Here is a 17,160-nt window from a genome sequence, read left to right on the forward strand (position 1 = left end):
TTCCCCTGCATGTGTGCCCTGTTTATATTGAACGACCTTTACAAACACAACTGACAAGCGGAAAAGAAAAACAGGATGACTGGGTAGGAGTGAAACCTCAAACAGCAGGAGATCAAGTGCTGGATTTGAGTTGCACGGGGAAGTGAGTGGGCTTTATTTATTTGACACTCGGTCCTAGGTGGGCCTGACAAGTCCCCTTCAGTTTCCTGCTCGTGTTCGAGGGGGATGCTCGAGGTTGTGGTTGCAGAGTGACGCACCTTCCATGACGACATGACATGTAAACGGAACCGTCCTCGCTGCCCACCACGAAATTGTTGACATCTCCAAGAGGGAAAGACATGGAGGTGACGGCTACAGCTTTGGACTGCTTGAACACCAGCTCCATGCTGTCCTGCAGAGGGGAGGAAACATGGAACAACATCCGTAACACATTCCCAGTTCGGGCTTTATGTGCCCTGCCAAGCACAACCTATAAAAATCATTTGACAGTTTATTATTGCATAATCTCAGTACAGCTAGCACTCTATAAAAAATGTAAGTTTGACATAAAGGTCTTGGCCGCAAACATGTAATGACACAGCTGGCAAAAATACTTTCCATCAAACTGAAAAATGAGCTGCAGAAAAGAAGATGTCAGAGGGCAATGTCAAACATGAAACCAAGAAAATTTAAATAAATAAAAATGCAATCAATGTGAATGTAAGGGAGAGGAAACATTCCTGACAAGAGACAGAAAGACAAAAAGTTTTTAATGTAGCAATTTCATTTTTTTTTATCTTAAATTTTGAGTTATTTAAAAATATTTCTTAGCGAATTCGTCACCTGTGGCTGAGAGAGCATGTCCAGACTCCATGAGCACATCTTGCCATCAGTGGAGATGCTAATCAGGTTGTGGGCGTTCTGGGTGCCAACCACGTTCACACAATAAACCGGGTGCTGCAAAGACAGTGAAGGTGAAATTTTTACTCTTATGCTGAATATAAATGAGGTATAAATGGACTGTGTTTGGCATTAACAGTACCGTGTGTGCTGCTGCTGACAGGGGAGTCCTCTGTACAGGGGTCCTCTTGTTGCTTCTGTTATCCCAAAGCACGATCTGTCCTGAATACGTGCCCCCCACCACAACGTTCGGATGGAACTTGGCAAAGGCCGCTGACATAACAGCTGACTGTTAAAATAAAGAATAAAATGTAAAAAGGATTCAGTTAGTCCATGCTGTGGAAGGGGACTGGTTTATACAAGTCTGTAGTGTGTGCCAAAAAAAAAATACTAATAATTTAATGATATTTGACTCTAAACCAACTCAGGTACACAGGTGGGTCTATGTTTCCATGGTAACAAACTGTGATTTCCACTGACCAGTGGCAGTAAATGACCAACGCAAGGTGGAAAAAATGACTCAGAGTTTGTAGTTTGGTTTGGTATGCTGCAAACCCACTAATGAAAACTTAAAGAGGCTGGTGGGAATATGCAGCAGTGAAGACAATGTTAATGATTTTCATTGTTTCCAGTGAACATTCCAGATAATGACTGAGGATCCAAGCTGAAGAACAGAGCTCAGCTACTTTCAAGGGCGGCTACACCATGCCAACTCTGTGATGGCCCCAAGTAACCTAAGATTTCAATCTACTGGAAGAACCTTGTATAGTTACACACAATTTTCCAGAAAAATCTCCTTCTAATGTTAAACTTATTTAAAAGTGAAACATTTTTTTGAAGAGTTAAGTAGTTTAGGTGGTGCTCTGTCTGCCTTGTTTTTAGTTTGAAAGAGATTTGATTTCTACCAAGAATTTAGAGCAAATTCATTTTTATTCAACTAGTCAAAAACTAAACCATCAGCTACAATAAATCCAATTACCAGAAGCACTCAGAGAGTGCAGGTTGCTGCCAAGACATTGATTTTGGGCATTATTGGTGGGCATTATTTTTAATTTAAAAGCTCTAATGGCAAACTTATCCCTATCTCTCCTTAGTAAAGCATCCTTTAAAAATTCCTACATCCAGGCAGGGCTCCAGATCACCCCAAAATGCTAATATCTTGTTTCAATATTTCATTTCTGAGATTTCCTGAAAATTTAATGAAAATGTTTTAACAGACAGTTGGACACAGATGCCGCCCAATACATGACCTCCGCCTTAGCAGAGGTAATTATTAGAGAGAAAAAAAAAATTATGCATAGCTATCAATAAGATCATCACTGTTTTATTTTGTATTTTTGTAAAGTCTTGCACTGATCAGCTTCCTTTAAACTTCTGTTTCTTGTGTACCATGAATGCAAAATTTCTTCAACCGGAAAATGGTTCAAGAAACCGTACGAACAGCCCCAAGTGTTGATCCAGCTTTAAAACTACTTACAGGCCTGTACGAGAAAATCTGCCAGATGCAGCAGAACAAGTCTCCACACCCCCAACCCACAGGCTGGTAGTCAGTCAGGTGGTTTATATATATATATATATATATATATATATATATATATATATATATATATATATATATATAGGAATATAAATTACATTTGCTAAATGTAACTAATCACAAGTCAAACCTGTCTATGGCTAAGTCACTGAAAGATACTGTAGTTTTATATTCTTTGGTTCCATAACTTCAGCCTCAGTTCTTTCAGTATCAACAAGAACACTGAGGCTGACCAACAAGATCTTTGTATATTCAGAATGTCTCTGGACTATGGTGGCCTATACACACTCATCTATTACAATATACAATCTTTTAAAGAACTTTGCTGGCACGTGAAGAAAATTACCTTTTCAGCCAAGCTGGAGGTACAAAGAAAACTACATTCACACTACTGTTCAGTTTTATTCATCTGAGCAGCATGCCTACAACTACATCCGCTCTGAAGGCAACAACATGTGGTTCTACTCAACTTGTCTTGGTGAAGGAGCCTCAGGGCAAGCATTATAATAAGGCCGAGCAGAGCGATGGAACTCGACTGGTCTCCCAGCTAGCTTGTCTGAACACAGGGCCCTTGTTTAGATGCACATGATAACCAGCTTTACCCTGCACACTTAATCCTGCTGCAGTGCTCAGATTCCATTCAGCTCCTGCGCCACAGGTCTTCTCCGGCGCCTCATGAACATGTGTTTGTGGAAAGATGTGGTGGAGGTGAATGCCAACATGGTGAACTCACAATGTAAATGAAGGCAGGGAGAGCATGGGAGGAGAGGAGGCGGCGAGAGGGTGAGCAAAGGGGACGGTTGGCAGTGTTCTGTGCTTGTCGAGGATTGTGGGGGAAAGAGGGAGGGAAGTTTAAGAGAAAAGAAATGTTGCTTTTAGTACCTGACAGTGGAAGACGTATTCTGGTGTAGCTTTCTTGTACTTCATGTTCCACACTAAAGCCACTCCATCTGGCTCGTGCGGAGCTTCCTCGTTGTTGTTGTATGATGCAACCAGGAGCTCGGGATACTGGTGAAAGAAAAAAGAAAACGAAATAAGACAGAATGAATGTTTGGGAAGGGCCATAGGCCTGGCTCAGTGTGGAAAAGCCTTGCCCATCTTGTGTGGTATTGCTGAATACCTTCAAGAATGAGTAACCCTTTCCTTCAAGATTTATGGCTCGTTTAAGTCACCTTGCCCTTTGGAGAACTTTTGGCAAAAAATATTTTTATTTCTTTTCATCGTTACAACTAAATGCTACGGCGCTGCAGGGGCTGAGAAGAACTCAGTGGCAGATTCAACAGCTCAGTGAGGGTCTATATCACATAAACTAACTCCAGTCTTTACCAAAAAATCACACATACAAAAAGAAATGTGATCCAGATGTAAATAAACAATTAAGCTCTGCTCCATCAATTACCTGAATCTGAGATTAGTATTTATACATAATTTTAGATCATAAGGGTTTTAATGTCGCTCTGAGCAAGAAATACAGTGAACAAAGAGCCGGTGTTCAATCACTGTCACAAGTTGTTGCAGAATCAGGCATTAAATGACCTTAGACACCAGAGGAAACAAATCATTATGGCCTACGAATAAGTGACAATTTGTATGGGACACAATTTGATTTTCCTGGGGGAGTTTAGGCTTAAAGTAAATGCTGTCAAACTCAAGTAACATAATCATAAAGCATTATGGCTGTGAAATCCTGTGAAAGCCAATTAGAAACAGTTTTCTTACATTAGTTCTGTTTGAGCAAAAGCAGCACTGAGAATTAGGTTTAAACAGTTCAGAGGTGTGTTACAGGCTTGACTTTATTATTGTCCAAAATGATCACCTGGGGAGACCAGTCCAGGCAAGTGACAACTCTGTGTTTGGACCAGCGTTCATCCGTGAACTGCCTGTTAAGTGAGAGCTTTGCTCCAGCCTGAATTTCACTAGAAAAACAAAACAAAAACACAGTACCACAAATCAATAAAAGATCCTCTTTGAAAAGAACTATTACAAGTTTTTAAAAACTAATTATTATTACCCCTCTTTCTCCTCCAAGTCACGACCACTGTAGTCAAAGAAGAGGTCCACATGCTCAGACAGAGCCCGTTCAATAATGCGAGTGCTGTGGTCAAAGAAATTAGCAAACTCCTCAGAGTGCAGGATCTGGAGTTTTTCCTCCTCTGTCAGCTCGTGGGGGGGTGCTTGACAAAAAACACAAACACACAAAAATGGAAGGATGCTCATGGTCATCCTGATACTGAATTAAAAGCTCTTTTTTTTCTTTTTACAGAAATGGTAACCATTTTTTAATGATTAAATATGTAATTGAAAAATTCATAGAGGAACATAAGTGGCTCAATTTCAGTAGAGCATCTCAATTATCATCACTAGTTTTCAAGTACCTTCCTCCTCCTCCTTCTGATCCAGTTTTTCCGTCTGAGTTTCGACTACTGGTTGAGGTGGAGTAATTTCTTCCTCTTCTTCTTCCACTGTTGATAAAAAAAAAAAAGAGGATTTTTATTAAACATCAAGATTCATACCAAGCTAGGCTGTGTCAACTATATATCTGAATCAACATAGTCCTCTGTAAAAGGTTTTGTTTGTGATTGCACATTTTGTCTGTCTTACAAATGACAAAAAGCAAAATCAAATCTAAGGCTGCTTCATCATTTCTTTTTTCAATTAAGCCTCACAGAGCAATTACAGACACAGCAATGGAGTGATTTTGTATCTCAGCCTTGCATTTGTTTGGTTTGTCAGCACTATGTTGCCTTTCAAAAAGAACCTGTCGCTCTAAAGCAGGGAAGTTTGTCATTTGTATTAAAGGGACATGGCGCAGCGGGTGTCTTGTTGTCATAGGGACCCCTGTCTTTTCCCACTGTTAATGAGACTAGCCATTCAATAGTGAGTTTGGTTGTCAGTGTAGCAGTTTCCTCTGTGTCCCAGTTGCAGGTTGCCCCCATCTAGGCCACAGGGCAGAAGGTGTGGAGCAGCTGCCTGAGCCCATCCCATTGGCCTGGCCAGATGACAGCATGGTGCAAAAGCAGATGGTGATGCTGGGATTGTCTTGTGCTCTTCAGAGGTGGCATGGGGATGGCACAGAGGTTTTCCGCCTGGCTGCCCCGAGACAAGCCTCTCCCTGAACGGCAAGCCTGCGCAATTACCATCCTAGCAGGAGGTCCTACAACTCCTATTCAACCTCAGAGAATGTACAACAAAATACAGGCCACACCAGCTGGCAAACTGCACACTGGTTTTACCTCAAAGAAGATGAACATGCTTTTTTCAAACATCTCTAAGAGATGGTATTTAGCCTATGTGTCCAGTGTAAAAGGAAAAAAAAAGGATAAAACATAAAACAGAATGATTTGGAAAGGGGAAGCACTTGCTTGGTTCTTGCAGGCATTTATCATGTATGATCTAGGATTTACGGCGCCACATGCCAGAATTTCCTTCCTACTGAGATAATCTAAATGATAATGTCATCTGTCACTTTGTCCATAAAGTGATTTATTCCTTTTCTCAGATGGAGATTTGGGGGACGAAGGTTGTTGGGTGCACTGATGAGTTTACAGAACTGGGTTGATGACACAAGCCATTTCAATGTGCAGCCGTACTCTGCACCCAACAGGAGAAGGTTAAAATCTTTCCTTTCAAGGGCCTCAATCAGGCTTAAAGGAAAACAGTAATCACTGTCTTTCAGCTAGTCCCGGCCATGCTTGTCAGCCCTTTTTCCTGGTGAGGCAGCCAGAGCAATCAACCTGCCAGGCATTAGGAGCGGACAGACAATCTGAAAATAAAGGGTATAATGCACCTGCCAGCCAAAATGGCCATTTGGAGAAAAGCTAGTGATCCTTGTGACCCTGCTGGGGATGTGTAGGGGGGAGGTAGAAGCGAGGTTGGGTGGGTTGCATTTAACAGAATTCACCCGGATCACCGATGTCCCATACACTGACACTTCTTCTCAAAGCAGGCCCAATTATGGCTTTTGTACCACTTAAGAAATAAAAGCCTTGTGTGTGTATGTGTGTGTGTGTGTGGAGGGGTGGGGGGAGTAAACGCAAGTCAATGTCAATAGACAATATATTAATGCAAACATGGCATGTGGCCAGTGATAAACTATAAAACAATCTTTGCTGGGTGTTGCAGGTGTTTTTTCTTTTTCCACTTTCTATATGTCCAGACAGAACCAGACTGACTTCAGCACGTGCACAAGGGTTTTCTCTGCTGCATAAAAGGCAATTATGAACCCACAGAGATAAAAAAAAAAAACTCCATTGAAGGCTGGGCAGCCTGTCCTAAAAATGTAAAATCTCCATATTTTTTTTTCTCTTGAACTCCATTTTTAATAATATTCTATTTTTTGTTTTGTTTGCTTTGTCTCCTCCTTTAAAACAACAAATAAGGGAATTTTTTTTTAAAAAGTTTAGATTTTACTAAACCACACCAAAAATTTACTTTTCATTTTGTACATTCATTTCATTTCCATTTGTAAACCTGCTATATACTGCTGCAGTATATATTATATATGTACTCTAAAATGTACATAAACTAACGTGCTATTGTTTCTTGCCTTCTGAAATAAAGCCCTTGTAGCATTACAACATTAGTGTAAAACTTCTAGTCAAAAAAAGAATGCATTACTAAAAAGCATTGTCAAAATTACAACTGCTGTAAGGCAAATGAAAATATTAAAGTTTTGTTATTTAAGATCCAGATACCAGCTCAATAAAGCAGGGAGAATAAACGTTCAGCTACTATATGACAGAAGACACAATGGATATTTAACAGTACTAATCATAAAGAGCATAAAAGCTGACCACAATTACAAGTGGCACTCCAAACAAGAAGACCATTAAGGGCTTTTGTGATTAAAAGTTTTGACCTGCCTCTGAATTCAAAGTGATTAAAACAATCACATTCAATTAAATATTAGATCTACTAAACTGCTTGACATACTTGTATCACTGATGAGCCTTTTTGAAAGGCTGTACTAGACCAACCAGTCGAACTTCCCCTCCAAACCCCCCCCCATCTAACAATATCTTAGTGCATAATTATAGCCTCTTATTGAAGAGTGCATACTGATGCAGCACACTACCAACTAGTACCATTGGGGAATACTGTAGCACATTCATTAAACTAATGGTGTAAAACAACATTTTCTCAAACTCTGTACAGATAGAGGAAACAGCCTTAGTTAGTGAAAGCCAGGTGATATTGCTTTAAAATTTCTGCTGGGAATATGCCTAAATCTGATCAATATTTGTACCCTTCACCTTGTTTGTACCCTTCAATGTTGGAAAACGTATCACTGTTCTTGGAAGATTTAGCCAATGGTAGGGTTTTCTGTCGTGCCAATCAATTTTCTTTAAGACTACAGCCGTGAACCTGGTCTTGTCACAGCATGCTTTAGGCCCAGTCTGATATATCACTGATAAGGTGATACAAAAAAAAAAAAAAAAAAGTTATGCCTTGTGCCACAGTTACTAACATGAGTCATTACAAGTAAATAAGTACAAAAAATAAAGACCTTCTAACAGGCAAATAGTAAAAATTACTAATTATTTTTTGACTGCTCTGTGTATTTTTCTTTTGCGATCAGACGATCTTAAATCCTGAGCCATCATGCCTAAACATTGGGAGCCCTCTGCCTGCAGCAGCCAGTGCACAGTAGCCGCTCCTTCTAAAGCCACCGCATGCTGACCTTGAGAGGGCTGCGTCGGTGCTGCCTTTTGACAACATGATAAATCGCTCAATCAGAAAGCAGGCCTTACGCCACCCTACACATCAGAAATGCAATGAGAAGAGCAGGCTAGGATGGGGATGCCGCCTCATCGAGTGCCAGAACTGATGGTGTGAAAATGCACAATGTCACTGAGTGTGTTTTGTTATGTGCCTGTTCGGTGAAGGGAGAAGACAGGGAAGCGAGGGAGTTGATGAAATGATTACATAGTGGCAGCGTGGGGAAGGGGGGGGGGCTTCGTGTTGAACAGTTGGCAGAAACCATCGTTGTTTAACAGTTTTACTATGCCCTGAACAGTTCAGAGTAAAGAGTGATGAGGAGCAAAGGGATGCTCTTCATCCTTCACTTGTTCTGCTTGTAGTTCTGCATAAAATCAAAACCTTTCTGAGCTTTCTACACATCAGCACACCATTTAAAACCCTAATCAGGCTCTCAAGGCTGCAGTAAAAAAAATGTTAACTTGTGCAAAAGGAGAAAACAGGTAAAAAGGCAACCAGTAGTTAAAACTGGGGATTCAAAACAAAAATCGTAATCAAGATTGCAGCCAGGCAGATTATTCTCCAGCTGTCATTACAAAAATCAACCAAGAACAAGCAGCACAACAGGAAATATTGCATATTTAATGCAACATGTGTTCAACATATGGATTTCAGTGCAAACCCAAATATTCTTTGTCCAGCCACAAGAAAGCAGTTCAAAGCAGCAATTACATACATATCGACACGCTTCAGAGGCAATAAGCAGTCGAATGGATGGCGCTTCATATCTTCCGCTCCAATCGCATTTCTCCTTCCTGTCACTGGATTTCTCATCCTGCTCGTTAATTACACCGAAGCCGAGATGGTTGTGAGGTTCAGGGAAGCAGAGCTTGTCTGAATTTAATCTCTGCCCTGACTTCTAATGTTTCCTGGGCCTCATCATTCCCTTCACTTTCATCTCAGTGCTTAGTAAACCTCTTTCGCTTGTCGTTTACTTCCAGTTCCCACTTGTGTTTTCATACAGCTCATGATTCCTGTTATTTCTGAAGAAGCATTTTACATCTTAATTTAAAAAAAGTTTTTGTTTAAGCTTTCTTTTTATCCACACTTTAAAAAAAGTACACGCATAACTTTTTTTGTTGGTTTTAATTGGCAAAAAAAATACACAAAATGATGCGAGTCACCTTGTTTTGACTGAGTCATGACCAGTGTCTGGGTCTCTTTTGAGTAAGACACAGTTTCACGTGCCGGGAAGTCCACTTGTGTGATTTTGGCCATCCCCAGTTTTGGAGTTACACGCCTACAAGTACAAAACAATTCAATCTTTGCACACAACACAAAACAAGAATAATTCTATCAGTCCTATTCATTTAAAACACTGCAAACAATCTTGGTTTATTTTGCCACCATTCTCACCTCCTTCAGATGGAATCTTAAGCTGGTCAAAAGTAAATAAATTAGTTTTTTCATGGAATGAGGAAGAGTTCACATTAGTTTAGCTACTACTGTGAATTAATTATAAGGTTTTAACTGACCACTCAGGCATGCATGACTCCACTGTTTTCCTGGACTGTATTAACTGAACAATGAATTTACTAGACAAAGTAATCATGCCATAGATTGATAGAAAGGAAAATGACCAGGAAAGGAGAGAAGAGAGTGTCCAGTACCCCAGCTCAGAATCAGAGTGAAGTTGAAGAGTGGACGGGTCAGAGTCCCAGTGCAGAGTCCTGGTTAGTGTCACAGCAACAAGGCAGCATTAGTGACAGAAAGACGGGCAAGCACAAATGAAGAGAGGAAATAAAGTTATTACAGCACACGACATGCTGACTGATTAGATCACAGATCAATTCATTTACATTTGATCGGAACAATTAAAATTAGATTTTTAATATCTTCTTTACATTTCAAATCCACCTCAAACATGCTTACACAAAACCCAGAGACAGAGGAATTCATCTGCTTAAAATGCATGGACACACAGACCCTCTGAGTCGGATGTCACAGGGTGTAACATGCAGCCTACGGGGCTGCACCGGCCAAACTGTGTCCCACCAAAGGCTCTGAGTGTTGTGCAGCAAGAAAGAGAGGTTGAAAGGGGGGGCGCAGAACCCTCAGGGAGAAAACATGACCTCCATGTGTGTAGGAAATGGCTATGCTGGTGAGGGAAATGAGTCAACACGTAGGGGGAACAGCTCACCGGGCCTGATGGGACACTGGGGGAGCTTGAATTTCAGCCCAGGGAAGGGGCTCTAATTAGGGGTTAAGAGTCCCCCAGGCGTCACAGCAGCCCGCTGTTTTATTGTTAATTTAGAATAGTTCTAATTCAGCAGCATATAAATGAAATAAACATGCACTTAATTGGCGTAAATTTGTCGTCATTCACCGCAACCACGTAAGGCCTTGTAAAAAGCTTAAGCTCGGTTACATGCTTTACAGGTATCCGCAAGCGTTGTGCAGAGGTGGAAAGTAGTTAAAGACACATAAAAGCAGGACAAACAAGCTCTTTGAGGCAACTTTCAAAATGTTTTTAAATTTATTTCCTGCACCAATGTATCTGCAATTTAAGCTTCTTTAAGCTTATTCTTTTTGGAATAAATATAACTGTCTGGATAGACATACTGCAGTAAATAAGAACAGCACGAAGTAAACATTCTTCTTTAGGTGAAAACTGTCTTCCGTAACAAGAATGCTTGAATGAACCCCCACATTGTAAAGCACTGTATTGTGGTTCTGATATTTGCTGAGGGAGGGTTTATGAGTGTGTGTGACTACCTGGGTCCCACGGCTCCATCAGAGTCTTGACTACCTGCCTCACTTGGCGTCCCCGCCGATTTGGTGGTAGGAGATGTGGGAGGAGGGACTACACAGGAAGACAGACAATGATAACCTGTTAAACTGTAAAGAGACTGATAAGTTTGCAGCAGAAATGCATCAACTCTTTGTTGGAGTAAATGTTGGAAGAAAGACATCAAATCTTGGAAGTAGATTTCTTGATATATATAAATGGCAAATCAAGCAAATGAAAAAAACCCTCATGTACGAAGCTTAACTACAACCTACATGTTTAAATAAGTTCAGTTAGTATAACTAAAAAAACAAGTTGAACTATTAAAAAAAACACCTTCATGTTATTTTAATATCCTCTTAGGGGTTGTCTGTTATCACTGACAGATTTTTCTTATGGACCTCTTCTGCCACCTGCTGGTAGCAACGTGACAGTGCGCTGAATATCTGCTCTGGTTGGGCTGTCAGTCTAGTACATTTTCACTGGATGCTTCCTTCTCACACCAACCACACATCTGAAATCTGTTATTTTCTAAAGTGAGATTCATGCTTGACAAGTTTTCTTTTTTTTTTTTTTTCTTTTTTTTAACAAAGAATGCATTCTTTGGCTGTCTTTACTAGCTTTGTTTTTGTGGGTGATAGTCTCTAAAAAAAAACATGAAGCATAACATTCAGGAGGACACCAAACTGGAGTTACTGTACCTTTGTCATCCAACTTATTAGATATCAGATTACACTGAAGAAATGCTTTTCACACTAATATTCTACATATCCTTAGATTTAATAACTCATTTGCACTTGCAAGTAATAAAAACTATAAAAAATATAAAAAATATATATATATATATACACACACACATATATATAAATTTTTTTTCTTTTCTTTCTCTTTTTTTCCAGGTGTGTTGAAGCAGGGACACATGGAAAACCTGCAAGATTGTGGTCCTCGAGAACTGGAGCTGGACACCCTTGCAGTACCAGGACAAGTACACAAACCGAAAACAAAAAGGAAGCAACTTTCTATAATACAGAAGTCTAATTGGAAGATATCAATGACTGATACTGCTTGCTTTTTAAGCCTTTTTAAACTTGTATTTTTTTTTTTTTTTTTAGCTTTTTTTGTATTTTATCTGGTCTTTCAGTAAGTCAAAAACCTATTCAGCTACTAAGGCTCACTGACTAAATAGTCAGTGGAGACAATTCCACTATTTGGCCAAACACTATAAGATATACTTTGCATTGGGTGATGGGGAATAAATGCCACTGTTCATCCAGTATAAATGTCAAAAGACAAACCGAAATATAACTGTTCTAAGGCAATGACTGAAGCAAGACACTAGATGGAATAAGATATTCACATTACTGTATATTGTTACCAGACAAACACATAAGGGGATATAGACAATTGGTCAAAAGTTTTAGAACACCCTAATTGTTCCAGGTTTTTATTCAAATCCAAGCAAGTAAGTAAGTGGTGAACTGCAAGATTGAAATAAAAAGTAAGGTTACCCAAGGGTGAAAATACCATAAATTTTTGAATTATACAAAAATACCTTTTGTAGGGAACAAGAAAAAGGTTAACAACTTAAAAGTTGTCACCAGCAATGAAAGTTGGTCAAGCCTTGATAGGTGGCACAACCAAATCCCAGAGGTGTCCCAACTTTTCGTGATTTTTTACAACTCCCTTTCTTTCAAGAAAGAACTGGGGGGGTTCTTAAACTTTTGACTGGTAGTGTGCGTACACGTACACACACACACACAGAGAATCCTTTAGGCCAGCATGCATTTCTCTAATGACTTAACATTTAAAAGCAATAATCATAATAGGTATACACTGTATGTACAAACCACCCACGGCTAATATAAAACATACCAACTGAAACGTCTGTGGTTATGCCCACACTCTGCAGAAGAGCCTCAGCTTCTCGTCTTTTTTTCTCCAGGTCAGAATCATCCTGCTGCAGTGCAGCTTCTTTCAGCTGTAGGTCGGCCTAAAAGCAATGCACCACACCAAGCATTAATGCAGTCTTTACAACTCAACTTTACATTCGGGTGCTCTCAGACCACAATGTGTACAAAAATATACTTGTATTGTTGCAAGTTTTCTGATAGTTTACCGAGAAACCTCAACAAATAGAACCTTTTTCAGTCATTTATGCATACGTCACTCGTGCCTGCTCATAACTGCTTCTGCCCATCAGAAAACTAAGCAGTGAATTGAAATTTGCAGTGGGTCCGTCTTTACGGAGAAAATTAGAGCGATTTCGGACAGTTATTGTGTGTTTGACTGTTCAAATCGTTAAAGCAAGAAGGCACACACAAACAGGGAATGCATTTTTACTGGTTTCCCGTGAAGAAACACAAGCAAACAGCTTGGATTTGTGCAATCGGCTGGGTAAAATTGTCTTGGCAGTGCTGACTTAAGCATGGTACACATATAGGGATTTTTTAAATCTGATGAGATGTTTTATTTGTTCGAGACCTTACACATAAAGATAAAAAGAAAATCTGGCATTTAACAGTTTTGATCATACTGTGTGTGGTGTGCTCCAGTAATCTCAGAACAGAACACACGCATCTCCAGTCTGTTATGTTTTTCAGTTCTGGCTTTTTCTGTTAACAATAGTCCCAAGACCACCATCATTCCCTCGTCCTATATATCCTCTTCCATGCTGGGTGTTGTGTTTTCCGGTTGTTACTATGTTTCTTCTTCTTCTTTGTTTTTTGCCGCTTGTTGCTATGGTTCTTCTTCTACGTATTTGTTAGATCACGTTTGGTCACGTTCAGCTCGGAGGACTAGATTGTAGATCAGTTGCAGGACAGCATCATTATGTGTGTTGTTCTGTGATTAGATTATCGGAGCACACCACACACAATACGATCAAAACTGTTTAATGCCTGATTTTTTATCTTCACGTGTGAGGTCTCAACAAGATAAAAAAAAATCTCATAAGATTAAAAGAATCCTTATGTGTGTACCAGGCTTTAGTTAGCACTGCATAGCCAGTTACTGGGCAAATCTCTAGGTTATTTTGCCCGACTGATTGCAAATGCAGGCTGTTCGCTTTTGTTTCTTCATGGGAAACCAGTAAAAATGCATTCTCTGTGTGCATGCCTTCATGCTTTAACAATTCTAACAGTCAAATACAAAATAACTGTCCAGAATCACTCTCATTTCCTCTGTAAAGACGGACCCAGTGCATGTTTCTAGTCACTGCTTAGCTTTCTGACTGACAGAAGCAGTTTTAAGAGAAAAGAGACTTCCAAATCTCAAACGTTTACAGGTGAAAATGTGGACATTGAGCTTGCAGCAACAATTTGATACTATTATGAATGCAGAAGATAAACTAAATGGTAACAGTGTTAAAAAAATGTCATAATGCTCACACTTTAACACATGTCACGTTGGACTCGTTTACATCCAATATTAGCAATTATACCAAATATTTACAAAAACTTAAATGTACCTTCTTGCGCTCCTCTTCCTTTCTTCTCTTTTCCTCCCTGATTTGTGCCAAGCGCTGCTTCTTCCTTTCAAGCTCTGCTTTCAGTTCACTTTTGTCAGACATGATGCCACAACTGTATTAAATAATAATAATAAAACACACATACTGGTTTATCTTCATATTCAATAACATTGGGAAGTTGAGTTTAAGCAAACACTAGCTTATATAACAATGTACAATGAGATGCATAAACAAAATTAATCACAAATGTACAAGTAACCTCCTCATAAACATATGTAAAGTGGCTTACAAAGCCAAATATCACCTGACAAGGTGGTCAGGACTACCTTGTAGAGAAAAGCTGCATTGTTTTACTTTGTTTTTCATGCCTTAGTGAGTTAAACAATGCCTTCAATATTTTATGCTTAGATATATTTTTATAGCAACAATCTGTCATGGCGCAACATAAAATCTGTGACTGAAATTTGTGTTACCCAAATATATAACGGATCTTTCAATGCCAAAATCTTTTACCGTTATGCCAATTACATTTTAAAACGTTAAATAACTTAATAATAATTTTAAAAGTCAATCCCATATTCGGATAGTTTATAATTATCCTAACTCTACTAGTATAAACTTTCAGACTAGGCTGGACAATATTTGGTCAACAATTTAAAAATCTTTGGCAATGAATTCGACGAGCCACAAATGAATATGTCAATGTGTAATATTTAAAAAATGGCAACAAACGCGTATGCGCTAGAGGTAAAATTTTCAGGGGTCACAGAATTTACTGTTACACCGGCTGACCTGGCTCATTGTCATCGAGCTAACAGAGCCCCACCCTACAGTTGGTACAAGACCAAGTGAGGGCTTATTTCCTTTGCATTTTTGTCTTTGGCCTTTAATTGCAATGGGCACGTGATTACAAACTTAAAGTTTTATCAAATTATATCTAATCACATATATCAACTAACTGAAAACTCACCAACGTTCAACCGGCCTCTGCTAATGCTAACATTAGCATTACGACTAGCCGCAGAGCCAAAAAGCCTTTATAAGCCTTTAAAGTATTACAATAAATAAATTTCCGACAGTGCTAAAAAATATGCTTTACAGCTTTACATTTTAGTGACTCGTTAATGTCATGTTTTCTATGTCACGTAAAGTGTGACTCGCACAACTCAATCAGCCATCTACGGCTTGAGATGCAGTTTAGTTAGCAGATACTTTGAGTAGTTGACCGGTTGCCAAATAAAGCTACAAACATCGATAAATAAAAAATAACACCTTAGACGCATGTGATGGTACAGTTATCAGGTACCTAAAATGCCGATGACAAACCTTGTAGCGGGTTTTCGACCTGACACCAAATGTCCTGAAAACAATACAAAACAATCGGACTGACACCAAACTACAGGTGCTGCGAGGAGCCAAAATGGGCCATTCAACTATGACGTAGCCGTGCGACGCTTATCTTGACTGCATTCACTGATGGTAAGTTATATGGAAAGAATTTCACTTTTATCTTCAGGTTTGAAGAGCAGTAATAAAAATAGAATAACTTAAAGAAATGTAAAAAAAAAAGAAAAGTAATGTAATGTAGATTACATCTGATTACAAAACATTGTGATCAGACAGACAGTATATCCAATTACATCATTGAATTGGCACAGTTAAAATTATTTATCAGTTTTAAATTGTTAATTTGTGTTAGTTACTTTTATATGGCTTTAGTTGTTTTTATTTGGTTATATCTATTTTTAAAGTTTTGCTTGTATTTTTTATTTAATTTTTTTATTTTTTTTTGCACAGCACTTTGATCCGCCCCGTTGTTTTTAAAGTGCTCTATAAAATAACAAAGGTATGGTATAGTATGATATGGTAAATGCCCTATAAAACTCACTGTATAACACAAGAGATTTCTACTATCAGTTTGACAGATTTATTAATAGTATGTCCATTTTACGATTTTGACAGTTTAGAAATAATAAAGTTTTTCTGTTATTTTTCATTTACACTGATAATAGAAGATAAAATAATGAGTCAGAGCTTCTTTTGCATTGTAATAACAAAGTCCTCTATTTTGCCACTGACAGTAGCACCATAAACTGACCACAGTACTCCACGTGTTTTAGAACACAACACACTTTTACGATGGAAATGTTTGAAGATGTTTAGAGAGAAACAATATTTTTGGAACTCAACTAAAAGTAAAAATAATAATGGCAACATATATTTACTGTATAATTTAATATATTTGTAATATTCCTTTTTTGTGGTAAGCTGATAGATTATATTAGATTAATAACAAAATGAAGCACAATGTATACACCATATAAAAGTAAGTTGAACCAGTCCTGGTGTTCTTATAGGAACATGAACCCAAAGTTCCAATGAATTTAGTAAATCTACAGCAACACAAGATAGTGCTTCACAACTGTATGTTTTAGTGCACAAATATTCCCATCCTTTGCAGTAAGTACATAACACAAACCATCCATCCATTTGCTTATCCGAGGTCGGGTCGCGGGGGCAGCTGGCTAAGCAGGGAAGCCCAGGCTTCCCTCTACTGGACCACAATTGCCAGCTTATCCAGGGGGATCCCGAGATGCTCCAAGGCCAGCAGAGAGATGTAATCCCTATAGTGTTTCCTGGGTTTTCCATGGGGTCGCCTCTCGGTGGGATGAGCCCGATCCCCCTGTCAATCTCCTGCTTCATCGTTCTCTCACTTGTGAACAAGACCTCAAGATACTTGGACTCCTCCACTTGGGGCAGGACTTCATTCCCAACCTGGAGAGAACATTCCAC

The 17,160-nt window shown here is 39.1% G+C and overlaps 1 protein-coding gene across 4 annotated transcripts in view; it reads right to left on the reverse strand.

Annotated features, from left to right (window-relative positions):
• LOC121650389 (dynein, cytoplasmic 1, intermediate chain 2a-like) overlaps positions 1-15,799 on the reverse strand; it is a 19,339-nt gene extending 3,540 nt beyond the window's left edge. Inside the window, exons 1-13 of one of the 4 annotated variants that reach the window (XM_042001878.1) lie at positions 15,694-15,799; positions 14,368-14,479; positions 12,774-12,891; positions 10,889-10,976; positions 9,754-9,843; positions 9,298-9,413; positions 4,792-4,878; positions 4,428-4,590; positions 4,233-4,332; positions 3,299-3,424; positions 1,022-1,168; positions 823-936; positions 258-391 (exon numbers count right to left, since the gene is read on the reverse strand). In XM_042001878.1, coding sequence (XP_041857812.1) covers positions 258-391; positions 823-936; positions 1,022-1,168; positions 3,299-3,424; positions 4,233-4,332; positions 4,428-4,590; positions 4,792-4,878; positions 9,298-9,413; positions 9,754-9,843; positions 10,889-10,976; positions 12,774-12,891; positions 14,368-14,469 — 1,385 coding nt within the window. In that variant the 5' untranslated portion in view covers positions 14,470-14,479; positions 15,694-15,799. Of the gene's footprint in view, positions 1-257; positions 392-822; positions 937-1,021; positions 1,169-3,298; positions 3,425-4,232; positions 4,333-4,427; positions 4,591-4,791; positions 4,879-9,297; positions 9,414-9,753; positions 9,844-10,888; positions 10,977-12,773; positions 12,892-14,367; positions 14,480-15,673 lie in introns of all 4 variants that reach the window. The other 3 variants (XM_042001880.1, XM_042001879.1, XM_042001881.1) reach the window with 3 other exon arrangements.
• Between the last annotated feature and the right edge of the window lie 1,361 nt (positions 15,800-17,160).

This window comes from Melanotaenia boesemani, chromosome 12 (genome assembly GCF_017639745.1).
Source record: "Melanotaenia boesemani isolate fMelBoe1 chromosome 12, fMelBoe1.pri, whole genome shotgun sequence".
In the NCBI taxonomy this organism is placed as follows: Eukaryota; Metazoa; Chordata; class Actinopteri; order Atheriniformes; family Melanotaeniidae; genus Melanotaenia; species Melanotaenia boesemani.